Source organism: Cebus imitator, unplaced genomic scaffold, assembly GCF_001604975.1.
Source record: "Cebus imitator isolate Cc_AM_T3 unplaced genomic scaffold, Cebus_imitator-1.0 Scaffold0, whole genome shotgun sequence".
Taxonomy (NCBI): Eukaryota; Metazoa; Chordata; class Mammalia; order Primates; family Cebidae; genus Cebus; species Cebus imitator.
This window is the reverse complement of record NW_016107315.1, coordinates 462,466-475,786: the sequence shown is the minus strand read 5'-3', so window position 1 is coordinate 475,786 and position 13,321 is coordinate 462,466. Positions and strand designations below refer to the sequence as shown.

Here is a 13,321-nt window from a genome sequence, read left to right as displayed (position 1 = left end):
TGTTCTTTTGGAAATAATGACTGATGTTCCAACATGATTAATAGTGCAACTATGAGATAGCAAACTATTAAAGATGGAAACGATCCCCAAGATCGTGAAGTTCACACCACCATTTTAGAGACAGGAAAGTGAAGGCTCGAGAGAGGTGGCCCATTGCCCAGGAGACTCAGAAGACAGAACCAGCCTGTGGGCTGCCCGCGTTGTACTGCCCTCAACTCCTGGTCCCATCGGTCGCTGCAGTAACCACCAAGGAAGATGCTGCACAGCGCCGACTCCTGGTCCGATGTGAAAAGGGTCTCCCACTGTGATTTTCTTTGTTGGACTTTACAATCTCCTTGTCTTTCTGCTGAATCAGAGTGAAGAACAGTTGAGGAGAATTGCATGAACAGCTTCTTGTGTGTCTGTGTGTGTTGATGGAGGTTTTTTTTTTTTAAGGTTTTTCTATGATTAGATTCAGGATTTTTTGTTGTTTTTGTCCAGTTTTTGTTTGTTCTTGCATGAAATAATGAAAAAGTAAGTCAAGGTTTGCAATTGGTTTCTTTTGACTTAGGAAAAAAGAAAATTACTCTGTGAGAGTACCAGCGATGTAATATGAGTCTGTAATTTTACTCACTTGGTCTTTACTTTTGACACCTTTGCCTCAGTGTTCCTGGGCATGGCTGTGGAGGCTCCTGTGCAGGCAGGCTCAGTTCCTTGGGTGCTCACAAGAGGAACAGATCAGGGATCTTCTTTGGTATTTTCAAAAAACTTACTTCTAAGTTTTTTGAGGATAGAGGTTCCACCTCTATCCCTGCCATTATCTTCATGGAGTCTGGCATGAGGAAGGCAGGCAGGACACAGCCCCCTGTGCAGAGCTGCCTGATCCAGCTCCTTTCCTCTGAGCCTGGGCTGGGCCTTGGGATCTTCACCATAGAGCTTCCTGCCCACTTCCTGTATTTGCAGATGAAACTTGAGCCATCCTTGCTAAGGGGACCCACATGGGCAGAGTCCACGGGTCAAGCTTTACTGACCCGTGATGCCGTAAGGTCTATAAAAACAGTCACTAGGGTTCAAAGCCATGCCTCAGGAAAGAGGAAGTATACGTGCATTCTCTTTGGTGGCTTCCTCTCTTACCTCTGCCCCCCAGCAGAATTAGTCATTCTTCACTCCAAAATGTCCTGCACAGACCCCTGAGGTAGCTCTTTTCACAGCTGATGGAAGTGAGGTGGAGGCTGCCTGCTTGTCACCCCTGCCCCTGGTGGTGCAGTGCTGGGTGTCCTCTTTGTGCCCACACCCTCTCCAGCATGTGTTCGTGATGTTTATGGGGTTGAATTAAGTGGATGATAAAAGACACTCATGCACCAGATGGTGGCCGTGGGTGGCCCCTGGACCTCCACACGCTAGTGGGTGCGTTTCCACATTTTCTCTACTTCCACTCATGACCCTGCCATGGAGAAGTGGGTCGGGCCCAGAGACCCCAGTCACACTGGGACCAGAGTCAACCTTGCTCTCTGCTCACGGGTTGACAAAAACCTTCTCCCACCAGTAAGACTGTGTAGTTCCTTGGCACTCTAGTGCCAGCCTACTGGGTAAGCACTTTCTGCGTATTAGCTTCACAAGCTCAGCAGAACTTCAGCATCAGTACGATGCAAAAAAAATAGTTATTTAAAAAACGTTATGCATGGTACCTTCATACACTGCCTTCCCTGTTCACAATAGCTCTTCTCCTTGAGCATATTTAAGATGATTGACTCATGAAATGTTAGGGTTATTCACAGATATTCTTTGTGCACCTTTTGGGGCAAGCAAAGATGTACCCGTAAAGTACATTTTGGTGGCTTCTCAGTGTGATCCCAGAGATGAGGAGGATAAACTGGTGCCAGACCCAGCCACGGGATTCGCTTTGGTCCCTTGGCTTCCTTTCTTGGGAAATGTCTGAGTGGATAGAATTTCCTCCTGGAGGGGGACTCTCTGCTTTCCCTACAGGCCATTGGTGCAGAGGCTCACCTGCGGTGGAGATGCCTGGCTCCCTGGCATTCCCATAACCCAGCCGAGCCCCTGAAGGCCCTAGTCGCCTTCCTCCCAGGTTCCTGAGGTCTGCCTGGTGGCAGAGCTCCCGCCTGGCCTGCTCCTTGGTGTGCAGCGTGCCCTGTATGCTCTCTGAAGCCCGTCTTCCCCCCACAGCTAGCATGCCCACCAGCGAGACTGAGTCTGTGAACACAGAGAACGTAAGCGGCGAAGCCGAGACGCGAGGCTGCTGTGGAAGTCTCTGGTGAGTGTGGGGAGCACTCGCCCTCCCTCCCCTCCTGTTGTCTCAGAGAAGCAGGTGGCGAGGAAGACAGCCCAGGCTGCGGCAGAGTCCCGGGGCCATCGCCTTGAGTGTGGCAGGGAGGAAGCCTCCTCGTACCCCACGGCATGCTTCCTCCAATGCGAGGGCTATCCCCCCCCGACAACTGGCATTTCACATGCCTCTTCTTGTAAGTAGAGCCCGTGAAGAGTGTGGTGGTTAACCCGGCCGCCTGCTGTGTCCATTAGGTGCTGGTGGAGACGGAGAGGCGCGACCAAGGCGGGGCCCTCTGGGTGTCGGCGGTGGGGGTAAAGGCCTGATTCTCCTTCCAGCCTGGGTTTGGCATTTGTGCTTTTGAAGAAGAGCTTATGTGGCAGAGTTGCTGACTAGAATGTGCTACATATTTAAGTTTTCCTTTGCTCATGGGACCTTCCTAACCTCAGGCCTGGCGGTTGGATGACGAGGCCCTGCCTTCTCCGTGCCTGGCACTTTTTCCCTGGAGCCCTGCACCAGCCTCTCCTCATGATGGAAGGCGCCATTGCATTAACACTCACTGGCTTTTCTGTAGATGATTTGGGCTGCAGTCGCTGGCGGGGTCTGGGGGCACCAGCAGTGCAGAATGTGCTGGGCACTGCCTGCCATGGGGAGCCCTGTGTGGCTTGGTTTTGTTTGCTTCTTGCTGATATCCTTCAGGTCTTATCTCTGTAAAGTACGGGTGTCATTTTTAAGAGAACTCAACCTTTCTCTTGGCAGAGTTTCATAAAAATGATGTGTTATGGGCAGAATATGCAGCCATTTGTGTAGTGATTTTGCCTCCATTCTCTTGCTCTGCCCTCTCTGAGACACCATGAAGCAGTCAGAGAATGGGTTTGTCATCCCCATCTTATGGATGAGAACGCTGAGGCCCAAGAAGACATGCCGCTTTCCCATACTCACCCAGTGGGAGAATGGCAGTGCTGGGACTCCTCGTGCAGTGCTCCTTCTGCAGTAGTAGAAGCAAATGCTGCTGTCAAGATGAGTGGCAGGAGACACTCTGCCACCTTCATTTTGGCCCCTGCATCGCTGCCTGCTACCAGGGACTGCAGGGAATCTGGTTGAGTCTTCCCCGACCTGGGCTTTGAGGGTGCTCAGCCTGCTCCTGTGGCCCTGGCAGCACCCAGGCTTCTGCTCTGGCCTTGCCCCCGCCGGCCTGCTGTGGTAACCAGGGGCCTGTATGCATGGCTTTTATGATAGCCCAGCTGCAATGATGGGGAGCAGGTGCTTAAACCTTCAGAACCAGAGTCTTAACACTTTTTGTCTTTCTTTCAGTCAAGCCATCTCAAAATCCAAACTCAGGTCAGTATCTTCTTTCTTTCTTTGCTAGCCTGTGTGTTGCCTTTGTATGTTCTCACTTCTGAATTTTACATAGAATTGCTCTGGACTTGAGTTTTCCTCTATGGGTTATAACATTGGTACTGAATTGCAGTCAGTCAGTTGAATCCTGTGAGCCTGCCTTAGGGGACAGTGTAATAGGTGCTAAAGATCTCCCTCAAAACAAAACCAACAAGACCCAGTAAAGGTTTTTGCCTCCCCATTAATCCTCCTTGTTCTCTTGAGTCATTTCCCTAAGAGAGCTGCTGCTCGGAAGCATTCCAGAGAAAGGGAGTTCAAGAAGTCTCCCAAGGTACTCACATTGTTTGATGTGCATGCAGGTTACATGCTCAGCTGATACAACTCATTGAACCATATACCTGTGATTTGTGTACCTTTCCATCGGAGTGCCATTTTTCAACAAAAACATTTTCCTACTGTATATAAACATTGACTTAAAATAGACAAGGACCTAAAGATAAAATACAAAATCATGAACATTCTAGAAGAAAACATAGGAGGAAGTGTTTGTGACCTTGAGTTAGGCAAAGGTTTCTTAAGATACAACACCCAGTATACTTTCTGTAACAGAAAAAAACAGATACATTGGTCTTCATGAAAATTAAACTTCTGTTCTTCAAAAGAAAATAAAAAGGAAAACTTCACTTAGAAATATTTGCAAAGCATATTTGATAAAGGACTGGTATCCTGTCTGTATAAAGATTAATACATAAATAAGAGAGTCAATAATAGAAAAACCCAATTAAAAAATGGGCAAGACATTTTAATAGGCATTTCACCAGAGAAAGGATGTGGATGGCAAATGAGCACATGAAATGACCATCAGTTGTTACAAAAACGCATGGTAAAATCACAGTTACCACTCTACACCTGTTAGAGTGGCTCAGCTTTAAATATCTGACAACGCCAAGGATGCTGATTGGTGGGAACTTTCATACAATGCTGGTGGACTTGTCAGATGACATAGCCATTAAAAAAATAGGTAGTTCCTCATAAAGTTTAAACATATATTTACCGTATTTATATTTGGCCCAGCCATCCCACTTCTAAGGTGTTTGTATAAGAGAAATGAAGATATATGCCTGCATACAAAGTTTTAACATGAATGTTTATAGCGGTTTTATTCGTACTTACCCCAAGCTGGAAATAACGCAAATGTCCATCAAGTATGAATGGGTAGACACGCTGTGGTTCACCCATGTGATGGAATACTGCTTAGCAATAACAAGGAAATAACTACTGAGACTTGGAGCAATGCAGATGAATCTTGGTAGCATCTTTGCTAAGTGAAAGAAGCCAGTCTCAAAAGGCTACATAGTGTACAACTCTGCGTATATGACATTCCAAATAAAACAATAGGGACAGGGCAGATCAGTCTCTGTCTGGGGCAGGGGGTGAGGATGGTGGGTTGACTACAGAGAGCCATGAGGGAACCTCTTTGAATGATAGAAATTTTCTGCATCTCAATTGTGTATACCTAAAAAGTGTAAATTTTACCATATGTAAATTATATCTCAGTGAATCTGACTTTAAAAAGGCCAGGCATAGTAGCTCACACCTGTATTGCCAGCACTTTTGGAGGCCGAGCAGGAGGATCACTTGAGCCCTGAAGTTCATCACTTGCCTGGGTAACATAGTGAGACCTTGTCCCTACCCAGCAAAACCAAACAATTAAAATGCCTTCCTGTTGCCAAGGTGGGCATAATGCCCCCATCACCTGGCTCTGCCTACCCTCAGCCTCATCCCTTGACCTTCCTCCCGTATGCCTATGTTGTAGCTAACCTGGGCTGCCTTAGTTTCAGAGTGCCACACGCTCTGTTTCTTCCTGCTCTGTCCCTGTCGCCCTGTGGTCTCCTTGGGGAGGAGTGCCCTTCCCCCTGCCCCCTGAGTAACTCTTACTCATGGATCAAGACCCAGCCCAAATATCTACTTTTCAGAGAAGACTTCCCTGACTCTTCCAAAGAGCATTTGTGGCTCTCTTCTCTTTGCTCCTGTACCCTGTACCCTGAGAATAGCACTTGGTGTGGATTTGCAGTCAGTATTTACAACAACCCTGTATGCTTTGCAGGACCAGGGACCCTGGAACCTTGCCTTCTTGCCTTCTTCATCTTCATCCACCCAGTGCCTGGCACAGAGTCAGTGCTCAGGAATTCTGGTCTCATGAAAGAACAGGCTGGGCCATTAGGCACTAAAAGCCCAGGAAGGGGCAAGATGGGGAGTGCTACAGGATTCCAGGGGATGGGACAGTGAGGCTTCTGGGTTTGAGAGACACTTGTGCCTTGTCACCACAGCATACAGCAGACCCACCAGGCCTGGGTCTTTTTCAGGCCACTTAGTTTGTGTGTGCTGAGTTAATGCATCCCAAGAGAAACCTAGCTGTGAGTGGGATAGTCTTTAGTGTCCTTAGTAGAGTTTTTCCACGCTACCCAACATGTTAGAAGCTGCTCTTTCCATTGGAAACTGCACAGGAAGAGCAGTAATAAAATGCACCTTGCGTGATCCAGGTTTTGGTAAAGAATTGGCACAACTCTCTGCTCGCTTCCTGGGTTGCAGATTTTTTTTTTTTCTGCCTAGCAACACAGCTGAGTCAGCCAGCGCTGCAGCTTGGGCAGCCTGGAGATTCCTCTTGACTCAGGCCCCCAGAGGAAGTGCCCCATTGTCGTCAGTGAGGCAGCACAGCCTGGAGAGGACTGACTTCACCAATCTGCTGGCCCTTTCCTGGGATCTGGGTCGCTGAGCTGCTGCTCATGGCATACTTTACAAAATCACCCCCCTGTGGCAGGGAAGGTTTTCCAGAAGCAGATAGGCTAAGGGAGAGAACATGTCCTCTAATCACAGACAGGAACTGAAGGTAGGTGGAGGACATGCTACTTGTCTGTTTGGCTCAGCTCATTTTATTTTTATGAAAACACGATTCAATATTGGCTCTTCTCCTAAAGGTATATTTTGAGCATCCCTAGTTAGAAAGGGCACCTGATGACTCAGTATGAAGTCTCATGTCCTACTCAGCTTTGACAACTCTGCCAGGCTCTGGAGGAACCTCAGAGATTTAAGAAAGGATTAGAATATTCCCTTAAAAAAAAAAAACTAGCTTTGTAGCACTTTGCTGCCTGGTAAATTCTGTATGGTGATTGAGATGCTGCAAGAGATGTGTATAATAAGCGAAGCAGCTCTCTGCACTGATGCATGAGCAGATCCACGTCCCATATGGTGGATATAGGAACCACGTATGTGTGCAAGTGCAGTTTTGCATCTGCACATGAATCTATGAATATCTAGATTTTCTAACCCACTTAAGGGCTGCATATGACAGATTCTGGAATTATCTGTAAGCCATAAGGAAGGAAACTGATAGCATGATCAAGTCAAGATTATACTTTTAAAAGTTGCATTTTAAGACCAACATAATTTTTATTATGAGGTCTGTTAATTTCTGTGCCATTTGCTCTCATCTTTCTTTCCTGCACTCTCACCCCAATCTGGACCTCCAGAATGAAAGGCAAATTATTTCCCAATCATATTTGTTGGCTACTCAGATGCTATATCTGTCATCTAGGGAGTAACATTTGCTTATCTTTCAGCCGCCGCTGGCGTCGCTGGAACCGATTCAATCGCAGAAGATGTAGGGCTGCCGTGAAGTCTGTCACGTTTTACTGGCTGGTTATCGTCCTGGTGTTTCTGAACACCTTAACCATTTCCTCTGAGCACTACAATCAGCCAGATTGGTTGACACAGATTCAAGGTACAAGCAGAGGCCACTCCTTTTTTGTTCTGAACTGGGGATTTCTGTGGCTGTCCAACTGCCATTTGGTCTTATCTGATCGCCATATGATGAAGTATTGGAACATTTCTAGTGAGGACAAACTTGGATGGTGCTACCATAGACACAGCAACTATCAGAGTGATGGTGCTGTCCATGCTGCATGGTGAAGCACCTTGGAGCTGCCTGATGCCAGGCGTCTAATTGTCCTAACTCTGAGCCAACCTAAGACCAAGAATTCTTGGAGTTTGAAGGGACCTCATAATCCCTTCTCACACCCCCATCGGGAAGCCTCACTTTCCTCTATAGTACTTCTGGCAAATGGTTTCGGTTCTCCTGCTTTGAATGCTCCAGCACTGGAGTGTGAGACTCTCATTCCCAGAGACAGCCCATTCTGGGTATGACAGTTTCGAGTCTTTGAAAAGTCCTTCCTTACATCCAGTCAAACCTGTTTCCTTCTACCTCTCCATCCTGCTTGGTAGTATTTTTTGCTGTTAGAAATGACATTGATAGGTGACTGCTTCTGATATCAAGATGACATAAACAAATTCAGACAGGTCTTTTTTTGTGTGATTGAATGAAAAAAATATATATAACCTGATGGTGTCAAGGCAGAATCGTAGGCTTTTAGGGCTGGAAGTTGTCAGGGATTAAGTGATGAGCTGCCCCTTCCCATTTTGTCATCAGTGACACTGAGTCCTGGAGAAATCAAGTAACTTCTCCAGGGTCACACACCTAGCTAGTGGCAGAAGCAGGACCAGAGCCTGGTGGAGAGACTATGCATGCGAAGGCCACGTTTCTGTCCTGGGTGAGGTAGTGAAGAGAGAGACAAGGTATTGGTGTATTTCCTGTGGGGCCTGATAGAGAGGGAGGCATGAGGGGCGAGAGTAGTCTGTCTTGCAGGAGACCCTGAGGATGGGTGCCCCTTTGTCTTTGCAGATATTGCCAACAAAGTCCTTTTGGCTCTGTTCACCTGTGAGATGCTGGTAAAAATGTACAGCTTGGGCCTCCAAGCATATTTCGTCTCTCTTTTCAACCGGTTTGATTGCTTCGTGGTGTGTGGTGGAATTACTGAGACCATCTTGGTAGAACTGGAGATCATGTCTCCCCTGGGGATCTCTGTGTTTCGGTGTGTGCGCCTCTTAAGAATCTTCAAAGTGACCAGGTAAGGAAACGTGGGTCCCCCTGGAAATGTTTTATGAACATGAGGCGGCGACCAGTCACGTCCCCGGGCAGGTGTTGTTCTGCTCTGTCCCGCATTGGTGTTCTGAGCTCACACCCTCATCTTGACTTATAGGCACTGGACTTCTCTGAGCAACTTAGTGGCATCCTTGTTAAACTCCATGAAGTCCATCGCTTCGCTGTTGCTTCTGCTTTTTCTCTTCATTATCATCTTTTCCTTGCTTGGGATGCAGCTATTTGGCGGCAAGTTTAATTTTGATGAAACGCAAACCAAGCGGAGCACCTTTGACAATTTCCCTCAAGCACTCCTCACAGTCTTCCAGGTGAGTTTTCCCTCCTTGTCCTGAAAAGCACGTTGTGGGCAGCAGCTAAAACTCCTCTGCCTTCTTGGGCACACACACTCAGAAAGACAAAAGGACTCCATTTTTGTTCATCTCTGCCCTAATGATAGCCTGGTAAATTTTGTGCCATTTTAGTTATTTGTTCTGCATCATCCTCCAGCTATCTGCGTTATGTGATTTAATGTTTTGTTTTGTTTTTTGAGATGGAGTCTCACTCTGTCACCTAGGCTGGGGTACAGTGGTGGCGCAATCTCAGCTCACTGCAACCTCCACCACCCGGGTTCAAGCGATTCTCCCACCTCAGCCTCCTGAGTAGCTGGGATTATAGGCTCATGCCACCACACCCGGCTAATTTTTTGTATATTTTTTTAAGTACAGACGGGGTTTCACCATGTTAGCCAGAATGGTTTCAATCTCCTGACCTCAAGAACCGCCCACCTCAGCTTCCCAAAGTGCTGGGATTAGAGGCTTAAGCCACCGCGCCCAGCCCTTAGCCCTTAATTTTTTTTTAAAAAAAGACTTCTAGCCACATTACAAAATAATAAACCAAAAAACCCTTTTTTACACACACACCTCCCAGAAAACTTTTTGATTGATTTTGTGAGGTTTCTTTGAAATAGACTCTAAAATTCTTCTGTTCTTTGCTAATTTTTGACGGCAGGCCAGTTTATCATCCTAGTAACAATAGATTACCCGAGAAGTGAATTCTCATGCCTCCATGCTGTGGTGTGTAGTTGGAGGAACGTGACAGCTGTCGGCCGCTTCTGTCCTCCTCCTGGGGTTCAGTGAGGATGCAGAGTCTGAGGGTGCCTGTACTGCGGGGCTGCTGCAGGCAGTGGCTGAGAAGGGAGCGGTGGTTGCAGAGAGGCACCGATGGCCCCGCTGCTCAAGGAGCAGCACACACTCCCCTGACTCTAAGCTGGGTGTTCGAAACCCTCCTCCTTGGACAGGGTCTGATGGATAAGTTTAAAACACCTACCTGTCCTCATTGCTTTTCCTGTGTGATGTGAGCTGCAGAGCCCTGCCAGAGAGGAAAGGCAGCAGACAGCTGGGCCCCGTGCTAGCCCTTTCTATGCCCAGCTGCCTGCCACGGATGAGTCACTTACCCATTTCTGAAGAAATCCAGCAACCAAAGGGATTGGTCTGGACAATTCTTTCCCACTTGGTCATTTTGAGGTATATGTAATTACTGCTATAAGCCATAGTTTTGTTGTTTGAATTATACTTAAATTTTGGCTGCTAATGAGTCATTCTTTTTTAAAAGATTTTTTCTTTCGGAGAGACTGGTGTCTTTTTTTTTTTTTTTTTTTTGGTAATGTATGCATATGGCACAAAATTCTAATGTTACAAATGAATATTTTCCCAGCCAGTCACGAATTTCCACTTCTAGGAAGCAACCACCATTAAACAGTTTCTTGTGAATTCTTAGATCTTCATTTTCTCATAGCTACAACTCAGTTAAGCTACCTATAGGTGACTTTCCACAGAGAGGAGCTCACTCCACGTGCTGTTTTGCATCTTGCTTTTATCACTTCAAATGTCCTTAAGAGCCTTCCTGCTTGGTTCACAAAAGGCTGCCCCTCCTTTGAAATGCTGCATCCGAGTGGTGGTACAGATGTGCCATTGTTCATGTGATGAGTCCCTTGCTGACAAGTATTGAGTTCTATCCAGTCTTGGCCCACAGAAACAGGGCTCCAGTAGGTGACAGTGAACACGCATCAGAGGACACATGTGTTGGCTGTCAGTCTGTGGGATAAACTCCTAGAAGTGGAACTGCTGCTTTAGAGGGTGTGTCCGTTTTAAACGTTGCCACCCTTGCCCAGGTGTTCTCCTTATGGTTGAATTAGCTCATCCTCCACCTGCAGTGCAGACACTGCCCATTGCTTCACTGCCTCTCTCTGCAGTGGGGAGCATGTTTTGGGTTGCCCATCAGATAGGTCTCACTGTACTTTTAACAGATACTCCTCTTATCAGGAGTGAAGTTAAATGTCTGTCCATGTGACTCAGAGCCATCAATAGTGCCTTTTCTGTGAATTACATGATCTTTTCAATTCATTTGCCCATTTTTGTTTGGTTGTGATCCGTAACAGTTTAAATTTTAAAAATATCTAGTCTAGATTGAAGATAAAGGAGCTCTGCCTGTCGTTGGAAGATAGCATTTTTTTAATTACTGTTCTTATTCATCTGATTCTATTTTATCATGGATTGAATTATCAAATATCAGTAGAGAAGATTAAATTTCAGGTCATTGGTGGTATCTACTCTTGAGGTGGTTTTGTAAATTTATGTGAGACATTTAGAATTTCCTGCTTCTGTAATTTCATAGATGTAATTCTCCATTTCCACAGTTGTTGGGCTATGTGGAATGTTACAAAGCAGGTAAAAGAATGAGATGCGCTTTCTGACTCAGAGGGTCTCCAGAGTATGTTGTTGAATGAAAAAACAAGCCAGTTGCAGAAAACTGCATAGTATGACACCCTTTATGTCTGAAAACTCAGAGAAGACACCTAGTGCTTGTTTTCTTTGTATATAAACGTGTTTAAATCTGTAGGTGAAGGTTCAGAGAGACAAAGAGCATGCTTTCTGGGGAAGAGAATAAAACTGGGCTGGGGTGTAATCAAAAAGCACGTAAATCTTGGTCGGGCGCAGTGGCTCTCACCTGTTATCCCAGCACTGTGGGAGTCTGAGGTGGGAGGAACACTTGAGGTCAGGAGTTCAAGGCCGGCCTGGCCAACATGGTGAAACCCTATCTCTACTAAAAATATAAAAAGTAGATGGGTGTGGTGGCGGATGCCTGTAATCCCAGCTACTCAAAAGGCTGGGGCAGGAGAATCACTTGAACCCGGGAGGTTGAAGTTGCAGTGAGCCGAGATCGAGCCACTGCACGCCAGCCTGGGCGACAAGAGTGAGACAGCTTCTCAAAAAAAAGCACCTAAGTCTTAAATATAAGGTTTGTTTTTTTTCACTCACAGAATTAACCATCTATTTGTGTAATTAAAAAACAATGTTTTAAAAATTTCATGAGATAACAAATGGATTTGTTCTGTGCAAACTGGACTGTGAAAGGCAGCTTAAACCAGATCTAGGCAGCCACCGAGGGGCTCTAAGAGAGTGACTGCAATTTGTGAATCCACCTGCTGGCTAATACTAGTTTGGCTTCTCAGATCCTGACAGGCGAAGATTGGAACGCTGTGATGTACGACGGCATCATGGCTTATGGGGGCCCGTCCTCTTCAGGAATGATCGTCTGCATCTACTTCATCATCCTCTTCATTTGTGGTAACTGTATCCTTCAAGCTGACCTGGCTTCCTTGTTGCCTTCGTCACGTGTTTCTTTTTCTTGCTCTGGATTTCTCTGTGGGATGATGGTGGTAGTCGTTGTGGCAGGGAGGTGAATGCCTTTAACTTATTAACTCAATATCTGCTTTTCTTCCATGTGGTGGGGGGACAGCGTCCTATAAGTAGAATTCCAGAGAGGCTTTGCAGAATGTGTTCTGGCTAAGAGAAGCAAGCCCAGGAAAGGAGCATGAGACAGCACATGTACTGGTACCAGAGGTTACTCAGTTTTTCCTCATGTCTCCTGTACAGGTCCTGAGGGATGGCTGAGAGGAAGGCCAGGTGGTTCTTTATGTTATCATTCTTGGGAGCTTGGGCGTCCAACTGTGACTTCCTAAGAGCCTCCGTGACTGATGGGAGCCATCTCTGTGAACTGACCTGTGCTCCCTTGGGCTGATTTCACTTTGCTGATCTGTCCATCTTTGGGGATCAAGTGTCTATTGGCTAGTCGCAAAATCATGCTACGTAACCTCTCTCTGACTTACTTCACTCCTTTTTCCTGCCAAAAGGCACTCTCTAATCCTAGACTTCTGGCATTGGCCCTTGGATCTGTATTTACCTCATTCAGACCCTTCCTGGTCCTGTAGCCTTTGGTTCTCTGTGTTTTATCTCCAGGTCCTCCATGCCTAGCACCAGACCTGGCACACAGAGGCTTTAGTGAATGCTTGATGAATGAACGGCATACACACATGATACTACATCTGGGTCTTCTCCCTTCCATTTTAAATGGTCCTAATCTAGATTCTTCTAAGGGGGCCCAGATCTCTGTAGGTGTTTTCTCCTTTATCTTGTCTGGCTCATCGATGAATTTTCTTCAGTGTGGCAACCTCAGTACAAGGTCAGTGCTTTGTGCTATAAGGTATTTTATGAAAACCCCATATCAACACATATACATCCTCCTAATCCCTTGAGTTGGCTCTAAGGCCCCATCCACCAGAGACACCCTTACCCTGTCTCCCACCCAGAGAAGGTTCTTCTACCTCTGAGGTCCCCTCAGATTTTATCCACATGTATCTTACCACCTGTAGGTTCTCCTATCTACTGGATTTTTTTTTTTTTTTTTTT

General features: G+C 46.4%; 1 protein-coding gene across 17 annotated transcripts in view; it reads left to right on the top strand.

The window, feature by feature from the left end:
• The window catches only part of CACNA1D (calcium voltage-gated channel subunit alpha1 D), a 319,765-nt gene that overhangs the window by 221,049 nt on the left and 85,395 nt on the right, over positions 1–13,321 (top strand). For 9 of the 17 annotated variants that reach the window (XM_037740824.1, XM_037740618.1, XM_037739919.1 and 6 more), the window contains exons 10-16: positions 2,164–2,251; positions 2,515–2,574; positions 3,575–3,601; positions 7,219–7,379; positions 8,337–8,562; positions 8,695–8,902; positions 12,085–12,205. In XM_037740824.1, coding sequence (XP_037596752.1) covers positions 2,164–2,251; positions 2,515–2,574; positions 3,575–3,601; positions 7,219–7,379; positions 8,337–8,562; positions 8,695–8,902; positions 12,085–12,205 — 891 coding nt within the window. The remainder of the gene's footprint in view (positions 1–2,163; positions 2,252–2,514; positions 2,575–3,574; positions 3,602–7,218; positions 7,380–8,336; positions 8,563–8,694; positions 8,903–12,084; positions 12,206–13,321) is intronic. The other 8 variants (XM_037743584.1, XM_037743321.1, XM_037741086.1 and 5 more) reach the window with 1 other exon arrangement.